At 43.9% G+C, this 14,325-nt stretch overlaps 3 protein-coding genes across 3 annotated transcripts; 1 reads left to right on the forward strand and 2 right to left on the reverse strand.

Annotated features, from left to right (window-relative positions):
* Positions 1-212: 212 nt before the first annotated feature.
* LOC122780728 (claudin-11-like) lies at positions 213-2,839 on the forward strand. Its single transcript, XM_044043968.1, has 3 exons — positions 213-511; positions 1,046-1,210; positions 1,582-2,839. Exons 1-3 carry the CDS (start codon positions 286-288, stop codon positions 1,839-1,841), a joined length of 651 nt encoding a protein of 216 aa, XP_043899903.1. The 5' UTR covers positions 213-285; the 3' UTR covers positions 1,842-2,839.
* Positions 2,840-2,947: 108 nt separating this feature from the next.
* On the reverse strand, positions 2,948-9,182 carry LOC122780666 (probable cationic amino acid transporter). Its single transcript, XM_044043834.1, has 8 exons — positions 9,158-9,182; positions 8,028-8,437; positions 7,170-7,406; positions 6,801-7,018; positions 6,574-6,720; positions 6,280-6,488; positions 5,169-5,941; positions 2,948-4,095 (listed from the first exon to the last, which is right to left on the reverse strand). Exons 2-8 carry the CDS (start codon positions 8,326-8,328, stop codon positions 3,734-3,736), a joined length of 2,247 nt encoding a protein of 748 aa, XP_043899769.1. The 5' UTR covers positions 8,329-8,437; positions 9,158-9,182; the 3' UTR covers positions 2,948-3,733.
* A 2,522-nt stretch (positions 9,183-11,704) lies between these two features.
* Positions 11,705-13,796, reverse strand: rpl22l1 (ribosomal protein L22-like 1). The gene is made up of 4 exons (XM_044045466.1): positions 13,692-13,796; positions 12,900-13,022; positions 12,027-12,148; positions 11,705-11,937 (listed from the first exon to the last, which is right to left on the reverse strand). The coding sequence occupies exons 1-4, from the start codon at positions 13,698-13,700 to the stop codon at positions 11,793-11,795; spliced, it is 399 nt and encodes a 132-aa protein (XP_043901401.1). The 5' UTR covers positions 13,701-13,796; the 3' UTR covers positions 11,705-11,792.
* Positions 13,797-14,325: the final 529 nt, after the last annotated feature.

A 14,325-nucleotide genomic window follows, 5' to 3' on the forward strand; every position in this document is an offset into this window, starting at 1 on the left:
ATTCATTTTAAATAATAAACAGCAAATTGAGTTATTGTATATTTGAAGTTTTTTCAGTGTCTCAGTTTACCTGACGCAGATTATCAAATCATTTGGCGCGTGATAAAACTTTTTTTCTTTACTTTCTCGAGCTGTAAATTAGATATTTTTATATTTTTATGTTTTTCAGACAGAAAACGAACCCAGAAACAATTTTTTTTAAACTCACCAGACAGTTTGCTTTTCTTTTTTCTCATCTTTTTTTTTTTTTTTGGAGTGCGTAAAAGCGCACGGCGGCGGCTCCACATGGCGCTGGTGTGCAGGCAGCTCACCGGGTGCGCGGCGAGCTGCGCGGGCTGGGTCGGCGTCATCGTCGCCACGGTCACCAACGACTGGGTGCGCACCTGCGACTACACGGTGACCACATGCGTGCGGATGGACGAGCTGGGCTCGCGCGGTCTGTGGGCAGAGTGCGTCATCTCCCCGTCACTGTCGCACTGTGTGGCGCTAAACCAGATCCTCAGTCTGCCCGGTGAGAGAGAGAGACAATGTGTGAGACAGATAATTAAAGCTTTAAAGGGATAATTCAGTTTTTTAAGTGTGTTTGTATGATTTAGAGACGCAAAATCAACTGAACAAATATGTATCAGTTAATGTTAATCAGTCTTACCAGTCTTAAGAACATGTTCACCTCTTTATTTCACTGTGAGACAGACTTTTCCAACAGGAAACTGAAGTTTGTAAACCACTCACTCTCCCACACCAAACCTCAGAGAGTGGGTGGTTTACAAACTTCAGTTTCCTGTTGGAAAAGTCTGTCTCAGTGAGCTAAAGACGTGAACATGTTGGTGATATTGAGTGAACCTGTGTCTCAGCAGCAGAGGGCGCTCACAACACCTCAAAAAGCCTGAACTCTGCCTTTAAATGAAACAGATGGCACAGTTATTAACCCTCGTCCTCTCCTCTGTTTCCTCTGTCTCCTCTGTCCTCTCCTGTGTCTCCTCTGTCCTTTCCTCTGTTTCCTCTATGCTCTCCTATGTCTCCTCTGTCCTCTCTTGTGTCTCAGCGTACGTGCAGACGGCTCGCGCTCTGATGATCTGCGCGTGTCTCCTCGGTCTTCCCGCCATGATGCTCGTCATCATGTCTATGTCCTGCATCAGACTGCAGAACGACCCCTCAGCCAATAAAGTGAGGCGGGCGCGAGTGGGCGGAGCCCTTTTCATCCTGATGGGTGAGGAGAGAGACAGACAGAGAGACATAATTCTGATCTTTACATTTTTTGTCAGACCTTGAAAATCAGAAGAGTTTAATAAAATACACTCTTTTAAGAGGACTGTAGTTGCTTTCAAAGGACATTCAGGGACAGTAGTTTGGATTAGAGGATAGTAGTTTAAGGACAATAATTTGGCTTTAGAGGACAGTTTTCATTTTGGAAACATGGACAATGGATGTCCACATCTTTCACAGCTGTTGCAGTGGGAGGACAAACGGTTGTCAGGTTCAGGTTCTTTAGACTATTGAACTTCCTGTCCACAGCCTGAGGGACAGACACATGTGTGCAGACCTAAACCTTGTCTCTTGTGTCTCTTGTGTCCCTCACAGCCGTGTGCGCCATCGTCTCCACCGTCTGGTTCCCCATCGGTTCTTACCAGAACGAGGGTCTCATGTCCTTCGGATTCTCGCTCTACGCTGGCTGGATCGGTGCCAGTCTCTGTCTCGTGGGCGGCTTCATGATCCTGTGTTGCCACGGCAACGACATCCGGCCCCCGAGCAGAGAAAACAGCTTCTACTACTCCAGACAGCGCGGGGCGGCCGCGCCCATCGACCCACCCGCCAACCACGCCAAGAGCGCCATGGTGTGAGACGCGTCCACATGTGTTTAGAAAAGAGATTTGCGACATTCAGTGATAATTTAATTAATTGACTTATGGCTAAGTCTCAAACAGATTATTTCAGAAAACTTTCACTAATGTTTTCAAAAATTGTAAGAACGTAAATTAGTACTAAATGTTGTTGTTAAGAATTCTTTGACTTGTCTTTGTAAAAGTTCTCGGTTTCTTCCGGTGAATAAACCAACATGCTAACATTTAAACGGCAAGCACGCCGCTGAAAACTTCTCAAATCGTAAATCTCAAATCACGGTTGCTAGACTTTCGTACAAAATAAGGACGACATTGATTATGACCTGTGTTTGCTCCGTCCACTCATGAACTGCTCGTCTCGACTGGCTCTGACAAATTTTTCGCGTTAAAAAAAACCAAAACATTAAAAACCAAAATTGTTTCATCATCAGATGAACATGAAGTTTGCAGTTTGCAATCTTGTGTTCAGAATGATGAGAAAACGCGTAGTTTTGCTGTAAATACAGAATCAGGAAGAAACGCTAAACTGCAACATTTTGTTTTGTCTTCAGTTTTAAATTTTTTAATGTATGCATTTTATGTATCTTTGATGTTAAAGGTCCAGCGTGTACGAATTAGTGACCCCACTGTCGTTGTGGCCTTCACAGACCAGAAAGGGTAAGGGTTTGCAAACGGTCGTTAAAAGTAGTTTCTATAGTGGCACAAAATGGCCGCCCCTGTAACGCAAGGCCCTCATCTTAAGTACACGTTAAAGTCAAAATCTAATGCTAAGAAAACCATACGACTTTTATTCTAACGCAAATATACATGTACACAAACATACTCATGGCAAGTATTTTAATTTCCTGCCAATAAACAAATGTTACAGACTGGACCTTTAATCACTTACCTGCTCACATTTTATCAAAATGTTTTTCTTTGTTCTTTTTAAACGTATATTATCCACGATGTAATCAAACTGTATTAACTGTGTCGTTGTGTTTTTAAGATTGTTTTTTTTTTTTAATAAATCATTTTTCAATCGTGAAGACATTTATTGACAAACAAGGTCGGCAGTCAAACACCATTGTAAATATCATTCACTCCAAAAAAGACATAAGAAAAACAAACAAAAACAACTCAAGAAAAAATAATGTCACTATTCCTTTAAAAAACAGGCTGTGGATCAATAATGTCCCAAAAAATAAAGAAAATCCTGCGTACTGTACCTGTAAATCAGAAAACGACTCTTTGCACAGCAGCCATTTTGTCACAGGTCACGGCGGCCATTTTGATACCGGTCACAGGATTAGGCAGGTGGATCACAGGAGTAAAGGCCGTCCCATTAATATCGGAAGACGGAACTGGGATTTACATTGCTGTCGAGGGGATGCTAATATGTTTCTGGCTAGCTATTGTGTATTGTTTACTAAAACCATGAACTCACGCGAGACGTAGAAGCTAATTTTCAAGAGTGGCCCCCTGGTGGCTAACTGAGACACTTTTTCTTCACAACTGAATAAAGACGTCCATTTTTAAAAACATCTATGATTTGGACTTAACGTCACTTTTACCACATTCCCAATGCCTTAAAAATAATTAAATTAATTAATAGGATTGTTAAAACCAGAGGTGTCAAACTTGCGGTTCATGGGCTACTTTCCCACACCCCATTTTATTCTTTTTAATTTATAGATTTATAACATACATTTGTTTTTATCATAAACTATATATTGATCTATATTAAATCTAATGAAACTGATATAATTTCAAGCGTTTTATTTCCACGTGATCTGCCCCCTACTGGCCAGACTGGACACTCCACGTCATTTAAATGGCTGCTGCTCAAAGAGCCTCTTTAGCGTCTCATGTGAAATATGAAATAAGTCTTTGACGTGTTGGGAGGAGACACTTCAGTCGTCCTCGTCTCCCGCGTCAAAGCCGTGATTGGTCCTTCCTGTGGACCGGTCTCCTCTGCTCGTAGAACGGCCTCCGGATCCGGACTGGTAGCCGTGCTGGTCGCCCCCGCTCTCCTCCGGCTCCTCATACTGGTCCCTCTGCTGGTGCTGGTAGTGGTAGCCCCTCTCCTCCGGGGCGGACCAGCCCTGGTACGGCGCCTCGTCCTGTTCCTGGGGGTAAAGGTCGTCGTCGGGGGAGAAGGTGTCATCCAGGTGGTCGTCGTAGCGCTGGTAGGAGCTGGCGTGTGCCTGCTGCTCGCGGGCGCTGAGCTCCAGTGCGCTGTGCCACACCCCGTAACAACCGTAGATCAACAAACCTGAGAGGTTAAAGGGACACTTCACTTTGTTTTATGTGTTTCTGACATCTAAAAATATACATTTCAGTTTGTAATCTGCTCACTCTCCCACACCAAAGCCCATGGAGAAAATCAGTGATTTTAGCTTGCAGGGACACAGGAGCTGCTGGTCTACTGCTGCCTCGTGTGGTCACTTTGTGTCACTGAGGTAAATCTGAACATAAATGAAGGACAGTAAATGCTGAAAAGACAAACTAAGACATTTCAACTTAGTGATGGAGGCAGCAGTGGATCAACAACTCCTGTGTGTGTGTGTGTGTGACGTTAAAATCACTGATTTTCTCTATGGGGTTTGGTGTGAGTGATGAACATGTTCCTGAGATATCGCAGACTCCTGTCAGAGCTGGTGTCGAACTACCAGGCGCATCAATGAATATGGTGGCAGTATCTTATTCAAAGCAGACGAGTGTTTGAACCTCGGGCAGGTGCAGACGTCACGCAGAGAAAGTGTCCACGTGGAGACACGTTATCAGCCGTCATCTGTTCACCAGGCTTCATGTGGTTTTACTTCACACGCAGGTGATCGTGATGTGGTTTCTGGTGTAGTAAAGATGGTGAAAACACTCTGCTGCTACTATTTAGTGCTTACCCTGAGGCAGTATGATAGAGTTTGTTGACAATAACACAGTCACCTTTATATGAAGGATCCTGAAGAATAATCAACACAAACTAAAACCTTTTAAAGAGAGAGAAGAATCTCCGTAAACTGTTAAATATAAAAATTAAAGGGGTGATTAAAGTAAAGGTCAACTCAAGTCGGTCTCAAAGTTATCTTTAAGAACATGTTCATGTCTTTATCTCACTGTTAGTACAGGAAAATGAAGTTTGTAAATCACTCACTCTCCCACACGTGTTCTTAAGACATCGTAGACTTAAGAAGACGTTGAGTTTTTGACTAAAATCAGTTTTTGATAATGTCCCAGGTAAGACGACCAGGGTAAGACGACCAGACGACCAAATCTAACCACTTCATCCTTGTTTCCAAATGCCTCCAGACATTCTTACACTACACAGACTGAGGGTTTTTTACTCACCGATCAGGCACCAGATGGTGAATCTGGCCCAGGTGAGAGGAGATAGTTTGAGCATGAGGTAGCTGTTGACCAATATGGCCGCGGCGGGGACAAAGGGCACACACGGCGCCATGTAGGGAAGCTTCTGCGAGCTCTCCGGCTGCTGTATGATCACGATCAATAGCTTCACCATGGAACCTGCCATCGCCATGGCCAGCAGTCCTGAGAACCCTGCCTCCACCCAGGTGCCCTGCTCCACACCGAATATCACGGTGGACCACAGGAGGAAGGACATGAAGAAGAGAACAAGGGTGCAGTGGGTCACCGTACGGCCGGTGGACGGTGTGGGCCGCGCCGACGCGTCTGGCATCCCCAGCCTCAACCTCAGCGTGTAGTAGTGACCTCCCAGAAGTCTTTTCAGCAGCGAGGCGTGGCCCGTGTGGAAGTCAGAGTCGTCTCCCTCTCCATCAGTCCCGCCCCTGTGATAGGACGACGACCCGCCCTCGTCAATCAGCATCTGGTCGTCTTTGGCGGTGACTCCGTAGTCCCGGTGCGCTGTGACGCCGTCCACCTCCACAGAGTTGACCTGGTGGGCGTCGGCGTGCTCGTCGGGCTGGTAGCGCAGTAAGAGGACGCACACACTGACCAGGGTGTAGGCCAGCAGCGTGCCGATGGACATCATCTCGATCAGGTCACGCAGGCTCACCAGCAGAGCGAGGACGGCGGCGAAGCTGCCTGAGACCACACACGCCACCGCAGGGGTGTGTGTGAGCGCCGACACGTGGGACAGGAACCTGCAGACGACAGGGGTCAAAGAGGGAGTTCAATCCATGAAAACATGGACAAAATGGATTCTAAATAATTCTACTAAGTCTATGATATGTTTAAGAACACGTTCACGTCTTTATCTCACTGAAGGTCATAAACCACTCTCTCACACACCAAACCCCAGAGAGAAAATCTGTGATTTTAATATCACACACACACAAACACACAGGAGTTGTTGATCCACTGCTGCCTCCATCACTAAGTTCACGTCTTATTTTGATTCATTTTGATTACTTTGTTCAGTTTAACTCCAGTGACACAAAGTGATGGGAGAGTGAGTGATGTCTCCCGTGTCTCCTCCCACCTGAACAGCAGTCCATCTCGTGACATAGCATAGATGACCCTTGGCATCGGGAACAGAGATCCCAGCAGAGACACGGTGAGTCCGGCGATGGCGCCGACAGCCACCGTGTACTTCCCCCACAGGAAGCCGTGGTCAGCGAACATCTCCATGAGAGGAGCCGAGCCGTCGATGAGGTTGTAGGGAACCATGAGAGTCAGGATCACGCTCACCTGTTCACACATGAAACGTGTCCTGAATGTTCTGCGTGACTGTAACCGACCAAACCACAGAGTCTAGAAAACGTCGCTCGCTCACCGACACGTAGGCGGTGAGACATGTGACCAGCGAGGCGGTGATGGCGTACGGGATGGACGTGTTCGGGTCTTTCGCTTCCTCTCCCGTCGTCGCGATGATGTCGAAGCCGATGAAGGCGTAGAAACAGGTGGCGGCGCCTTTCATCACCTGCACACAGAACAACTCATCAACCACCTGCTCAAATTAAACCTCAATAACACCCGGAGCCACGGGGGGCAGTGTCTCACCCCCGACCAGCCGTACGGCAGGAAGTCGCCACCCTCCCAGTTGCTGATGGAGACGAAGAAAAGTCCAGCGATGACGGTGAACACCCACACGACCAGGTTGACCACGTTCAGGACATTGTTGAAGCCGACCGAGTTTCGCACGCCGAGCGCGATGATGGCGGTCACCAGCAAGGCGATGAAGAGCGCCAGGACGTCTGGGTATGTGTCCTCACCTTTACCTGAGACGCCACAGCAGCAGGTGTGAGGGGCAGAGGAGGACACAATTAAAGAGAGTGCTGTTAAAAAGTCAGCGAGTCAAGGCGACATTGGAGGAAACAAACCAAGTCATGTTTGAGATGATGAATCAGCATTTTAAAACTTGGTACCGACCGAGTCCTCGGAGCGTGCCCAGGTGTGTGATCATGTAGCTGCTGATGCTGTGATTGGCCAGGGAGTCGAACATGCTGCTGAGGGCTGAGGCGCCCGCCGCCGTGCCGATCAGGTACTCCAGGATCAGGTTCCAGCCAATGAAGAACGCCACAAACTCCCCCACTGTCACGTAACTGTAGGTGTAGGCGGAGCCGGTGGTTTTGGGCACGCGGACGCCAAACTCTGCGTAGCACACGCCTTAAAGACAGTGTTCACACACGGAGATGAACGTGTGAATATGTGGGCTTTCAAATTACAAACAGCTGACTATTATACTTTTTAATAAATAAGTAACAATTTCCTATATAAGTTAGCTTAGTGCGAGTTTAGCAATTTAACAAAAGACTGATGTACTAAAATCTATGTCACCTTAAGTCTAAAATATCTCAAGAACGTCTTTATCTCACTGTTAGACAGACTTTCCAACAGGAAACTGGAGTTTGTAAACCACTCACTCTCCCACACCAAACCCCATAGAGAAAATCAGTGATTTTAGCTCGCAGGGACACAGGAGCTGCTGGTCTACTGCTGCCTCGTGTGGTCACTTCGTGTCACTGAAGTAAATCCAAATGCAGCATTTTTAAAGTTGAATTGACAAAATAAGACATATGAACTTAGTGATGACAGACATCCCTAAGACAACTCCTGAGTGTGTGATGTTAAAATCACTGTCAGAAAAGCCTGTCTAACAGTGAGATAAAGACGTAAACGTGTCCTTAAAGATATCGTAAACTTAAACTGATGTAGATTTTAATAGGTTAGGCAAAAATCTTGACTTTTAACCTTTCAATTATTTTCAAATGAACCACTCCATCTCACCTGACAGTATCGATGCCACGGCTGCGATGATAAACGACAAGATGACCCCGGGCCCAGCCATGGCCTTGGCGACCAGCCCGGCGACCACATACATCCCCGTGCCGACGCAGCTGCCCACGCCGAGCGACACCAGGTCCACGGTGGTCAGGACCTTGGCCAGGCCGACCGGCGAGCCCTCGCCGAGCTCGGTGAGGTCGTCCGATTCGTGAGCCATGGAGCCCACGGGCTTGGTCCTCAGCAGACGGCTGCACATGTTGAACCATGCGTCGCCCAGAGAGACACGGCCCAGCCACGCCGCCATCGCTGCCACGGTTTTATCTCAGCAGGCTGTGTTTGGTGTGAGTTTCACTCCCTCCATCATCCGGTCATCCTCACCAGGAGCTTCTCTCTCTCTGTCAGAGTGTTCTGACCTGCAGCAGGAGTGTGACAGAGGAAGAGAGATGAAGAAACACCATCAGCTGTTCTCCTCACTCACTCGAGCGAGACTCTCTCTCTGAAACATTGATGAAGTCTGAGGATCCAGTTTCACAACGGAAACTAGAACTGAACCAGAGACTTTGAAGCGGCTTAGTATCTGTAAAGGAATCGTTCAGGTGGTTTTTAAGGTGTGGTTTTATGAGGAGGGGACTGTGGCGCCCCCTGCTGCTAAGAACCAACATAAAACACGGAGGCTTCATGGTTGCGTTCCCAACTGGGAACTTGAAGCAACTCCACGAAACAAATGATTTCTCCATTCGACAGATGTTTTTGTGACGGAAAATAAACCACTCACTCTCCCACACCACCGGTTTACAGACTTTAGTTGGCTAAAATTATTTTTTTTCTTTGCAAACTAAAGTGAACTGTCCCTTTAAAAGTGAAACATGCAGGAGGTTTAAAGATATTTGAAAGTTAACTCTGATTAAAAACTCTCTCTACTGTTGACCCACAGTGTTGATCGCCCTCCTCAGTTAACAATGATGATGATGATGATGATGAAGAAGATGATCATTCGGACCTGATATCATGTGACCTCATGTGATCAAATATTCAACACCAGAGACGCAACAGAGACAGGTGTGTGTGTTTGTGGGAGTCAGTGTCAGTGTGTGTGTGAATGTCAGTGTGAGTGCGTATATGTGTGTTTTTACCTCTTTAGTGTGAACCTGCTTTAAAGCTGTAGTACGTAACTCTCAGCCTGTTTCTCCGTGAACAGAAACAAAGTGACGTCATCTGTTTTTCTGTGTCCTTCATCTGAAAAACAGACTAAACTATCAGACCTGACTGAGGGAGTGTTTGTGTATACAGCAGCAGAGCAGGGAGACAATTAGCATTTTTCCCGTCAGTAGATTTTAAATTTGTGTGTGTTTTCACTTTAATGGCTCAGTGTTGCCGTTGTCCTTCTGTCTCACTTCCTGTGTGAAGCGTAGGAACCCTGTTTTACTGGGAAACCTTTGTTCTTTACGTTTTCTATTAAAAAAAACTATTGTGTTTTCACTGAGAAAAGCTACAAACTCCCCCAAAATGTCTCCAAACACTGTTCATGTTCTAACGCATATAAATGTGTAAAGAGGAGAAACACTAGGCTTTTACTTTGAAAAACCTTGGTGCGTTTCAACTGAAATTACCCTGGAAAAAAACCTTGACCCCAAACCTTCACTAGAGAAAACTTGAGTCAGTTCTTTTAGAGGGGCGCGGCTATGTGCTGAAGAACTCTGATTGGTTGAACACATTTTGTAGCTGCAACAATGAAAGAAGACAAAGAAAGATGAAGAGATGGAGCAAAAGAACATAGGACAAGTGGACGGAGGACAATGTCTAGGCTGAGGAGGTGGTTCAGGAACGCGTTACATTCTGTTTTATGGACAAATGTAGGCCAAGAAAAACCCTTGTGACCCTCCATCAAACACCTTATTTCTGTTTTTATATTATTAAATCATGTTTTTCCTTCACTGATGCTGAAACTAAAACATCTCCACACTGAATGAAGTCACTCTGTTTTACAGTGTGTTTATTACCAAGTGTAACTCGACACCTGAGCTCAGTTTACACACACACACACACACACCTCACAGTTTCCTAGAGGCGCTTTTAAGAGTCAAACCTTCAAAATAAAAGCCCAAGTTCAGTAAAATCAGCTAAATAATGAGGTTTTAATATTAAAATGACAAAAAAAAACACTTTTTTCCTGCTTCAACCTGGGTTGAAACTGATTTACTTATAAAATATTTATTAATTTAGTTCCTTGTGAACCTTATTGTGAAGTATAAAATATGCATCCCTGAACGAGAACTTAAAAATGTACAAAACAAGCATTACTTCACTTTAATTAAGCATTTAACCATTACTAATGTTCCTTGTAGTGGGACAAGGGTTAAGAAATGCTTGATTATGGTTGATTAATGTGCATTTACAGTTATTGATAGAACAAAAAAATTTTTTACTCCAAACTTTAAATCTAATAAATCCAGGTTTAAAAGAACGTCTGTTGTCCAAAGGACAGTGTGGACGTTAAAAAGCAGAGTGGAGACTGACTTCTGTGGCGTTTTGTCGTCGAAGATTGAGTTTAAATCGTCGCCCGAGAGAAAGAAAATTCAGTCACGTCAGCTGAGAATTCCTCAGGCTGTGAGTTTTATACACAACAGATGAGCAAGTGGGACACCGTCCAACACACAGTCCTGTACAGATGTCAGTGAGGACACCCCTTAACTTAACCTTAACTATCACAACTCAGTGTCTAACCCTGAGCGTTTACCTCCGTCTCAGCAGAAAACCAGGTTTTAAACTTGGACACAAGTCCTTTAAAGTTGATGACATGATGTCCCCACACACACACACACAACAGCGATAAAGTAAAACATCCTTCTCTGTTTAAGAGTATAAAGGTTTTTTTTGTCTCCAGCCTGAAGACATTTAAACAGAAGATAAATCATAAAAACTACTGGAGGAGACAGTGTCATGTCCTCAGTGTGAAGTGGTCAAAACATCTTTTACAGCTACAGCTACAGCCACACACACACACACACACCATTTACAATAAAAAACAATCCATTGAATCAGAAACGAATTGAAAAAAACTCCCTCCACTATAAAATAATGTTGTGCACCACCTAGTGGTCACCATGAGGTTAACATTTAGGAGGGCTCAGTGTATGAACAAGAATATTAAACCTTAATTGTTTCCCCCAATATATATCCGGTCTGATGGCGTGTTTGTTTTTTAATTAAAGACGAGTTGAAAGTCGGCCATTTTGTCTGTACAGATGTCCAGTGTGGACGATTCCACAAGGTCAGAAGACAAAGATATATTCAGATTAGTCCAGTCTCATACTAAAGCTTACATTTTAGGACTGTTCTTTCCTCCTGCAGTAAAACATTGACAGAAATCACTTGATTATAAATAATTCGATGGAGTGATTGTCAGCCGTTTCAATCATCAACTAATCAGTCTATTTATATGGCTTCTTAAATGTAAATATTTTCTTTATTTCTTTGCTCCATAAAACAAAGAAATCATTAAAACTCAATCAGTGTGTGTGTGAACAAAACATCATCATCATTTCCAGGTTTGACAAACACTGTGTCTAAATCCTTTCACCCACACATTTAAAAGCAAAAACCACCACCAGTGAGTGACTGAGTGAGTGATGTTTGTGTGACGTACCTGTCGCTCCTTTTTTCAAAATCATGGACCAAAATAAAAACCAGGACAGAAAAACTTTTTTCCACTTTTATTCTCTCGTCTCTCCGCACACACACAGAAACAGCCACCGGGTGTCGTTGTTTTCACTCGTCTGCCTCCGACTCCTCGTCGTCCTGACTGATCTGGAAGTAGCGCAGCTCGTACGTCTCCTTGTCTGATGCCACCACTCTCAGCCAGTCACGCAGGTTGTTCTTCTTCAGGTACTTTTTAGTCAAGTACTTCAGGTACCTGAGCAGAGAAGGAGGGGGAAAGAGCTACGTCAATAGTGTTGCGTAAATTAAATTAACTTTAAATGAAATCACATGGATCTCTCAGACCTTTTTGAGAACTGCTTCTCCGACGTGACATTGATCTTGTTCTTCATGCGGCCGACCTGGACGATATTTCCCAGGTTCCCCGTCTTCCCGTTCACCTTAATCCTCTCCTTGAGGAAGATTTCCTATTGAACAGAGCAGAGTGACGCACTAGGGAAGAGAACCCTAGTAAATACGGAGCTAGGGAAGGAAGCCCTAGTCCAGACACACGGTTAGCTGCTTCACCAAAGAGCTCTGCAGTAACAGGGATAGTGTATGATTCTGTATTGGGTGGATGAGCACCCCCTTATGTTCCTCAAAATAAACATATCTGCCACAATCAGAGCATAACTTAAGAACATGTTCATGTCTTTATCTCACTGTGAGACAGATTTTTCCAACAGGAAACTGAAGTTTGTAAACCACTCACTCTCCCACACCAAACCCCATAGAGAAAATCAGTGATTTAAGCTCACAGGGACACTGGAACTGCTGGTCAACTGCTGCCTCATGCGGTCACGTTGTGTCACTTTTAAGTTTGAAGAATTTCAAATGCTGAAGTGACAAAATAAGACATTTGAACTTAGTGATGGAGGCAGCTTTGGTTCAACAACTCCTGTGATGTTAAAATCACTGATTCTCTCCATGGGGTTTGGTATGGGAGTTGTGAACATGTTCTTGAGATACCAGAGGCTTAAAATGATCGATTTTATTACAGCAGTCTTTAGTTAAGTGGTTGAAATCTGTTTTTCAAACAGAAACAGTCACATATTCACTAATCAAGCACAACTACACTTTGAAAGAACACAAAATATCCCCATTCCCTACTGCAACAGGTAACTTTTTCCCCACAGTAAACGACCTATTTACATCAATCCACAGCCACAGTAGACTTACAAAGTTGGCAGAGTCCAGGATCCCATCCTCGACAGGATGAGTCAGGTCTAAGGTGAACTTCCATGATGCTCCCTTTCTGGACTTCTTTCCTACAGTCGGCCTCTTCTGTTTGATGTGTTTAATCTGTGAAATGAACACCAAACTCACCATTACTTTACACATGAACTGAAAATTATAAAATACAATAGAAACCCTAACATGTCGACAAATTGAAACATCAGTGAATACAAAATTCTATATAATCCATATTGGGCACACACTGCACTAGTTTTCAATTCTTATTTAAAAACACGATTACATTAAAATGACACCATAACAAATTTAAAACATAAACGAGTAAGAGTTACAATATGTAGTAACATACAGTCATACAGACGCTGCATTCTACTCAATAAATGGCTGCTTTTAAAGAAAGATTTCCTAAAATTATCAAACCGTTAACTTTTAAAACATTATAATTATGCTGAACTGACTAATTACCACTATGGTCCACTTCGGCTAACATGCGAAGAACATATTTACAGACGTCAGAGCAAAAAGTAATGTTTATTTTAAAATATTTTTTTCCTATGGAGTCCCGTCTCAGGTCAAACAAATGAATGGTGCACGTGTAAGTGTAACGTGGCGTAAAACTCACGCGTTAACACTCATTAAAAGTCATTAAGGTTCACAAACATACTTATACAATTTGATTGTTTGATTATTAAATTGGTTAAACGTTGCGTAATTGACCAAAGCAACTAAGAAAACGTTAAAAAACGAGTATTTTCGAGGGGAGCTCGATGGACTCACCGGCGCCATGTTGAGCGATCGGGAGGGAAAGAAGGAAGTGGATGTGACGCAGGCGTGACGTCAAACGTACTGTACGTCCTTCCCCAATTTGGTGGCAACGCCAGTGTGACGACGGCAGGAGGTAAAACACACAGAGTGATTCCACTTTTAAGTGGAAAATGACTCGATTTGACTAATGAAAGTGTTTCTTGAAACGCAAGCAAAGGTGTTTTAACCCAGAAAATCAGCGGATATGTTGATATCACACTGTAAAAACAAAAACATAAACAAACAAACCTGAGAAATGATGATGATGCGTGAATGTGTAGCAGTTCAGTGTGTGTGTATGTGTTTGAGTCCAAAGGTCAGCCATAAGTGGGACACACACCTGCTGAGTCTGTTTAATCATTCACACACACTTTTGTCACCACAGCACAGAAGATAAAAATGATGAGCCATATAAAAGCAGAGACTGAATGAAAACATGAAACTGTGTGTGTGTCGCTGCTACACACTGTGTCCATTTGATTCCAGTTTCATGTAAGCGTTTTTTCCTACTAAAAATTATTGTCATTTTTGATAATCACATTTTAAACAGAGTACTGTAAAATAAACAGAAAATACTGTATATAATTTGCTTCTGTTTTTCCAACAA

The sequence above is a fragment of the Solea senegalensis genome, linkage group LG1 (genome assembly GCF_019176455.1).
Source record: "Solea senegalensis isolate Sse05_10M linkage group LG1, IFAPA_SoseM_1, whole genome shotgun sequence".
Taxonomy (NCBI): Eukaryota; Metazoa; Chordata; class Actinopteri; order Pleuronectiformes; family Soleidae; genus Solea; species Solea senegalensis.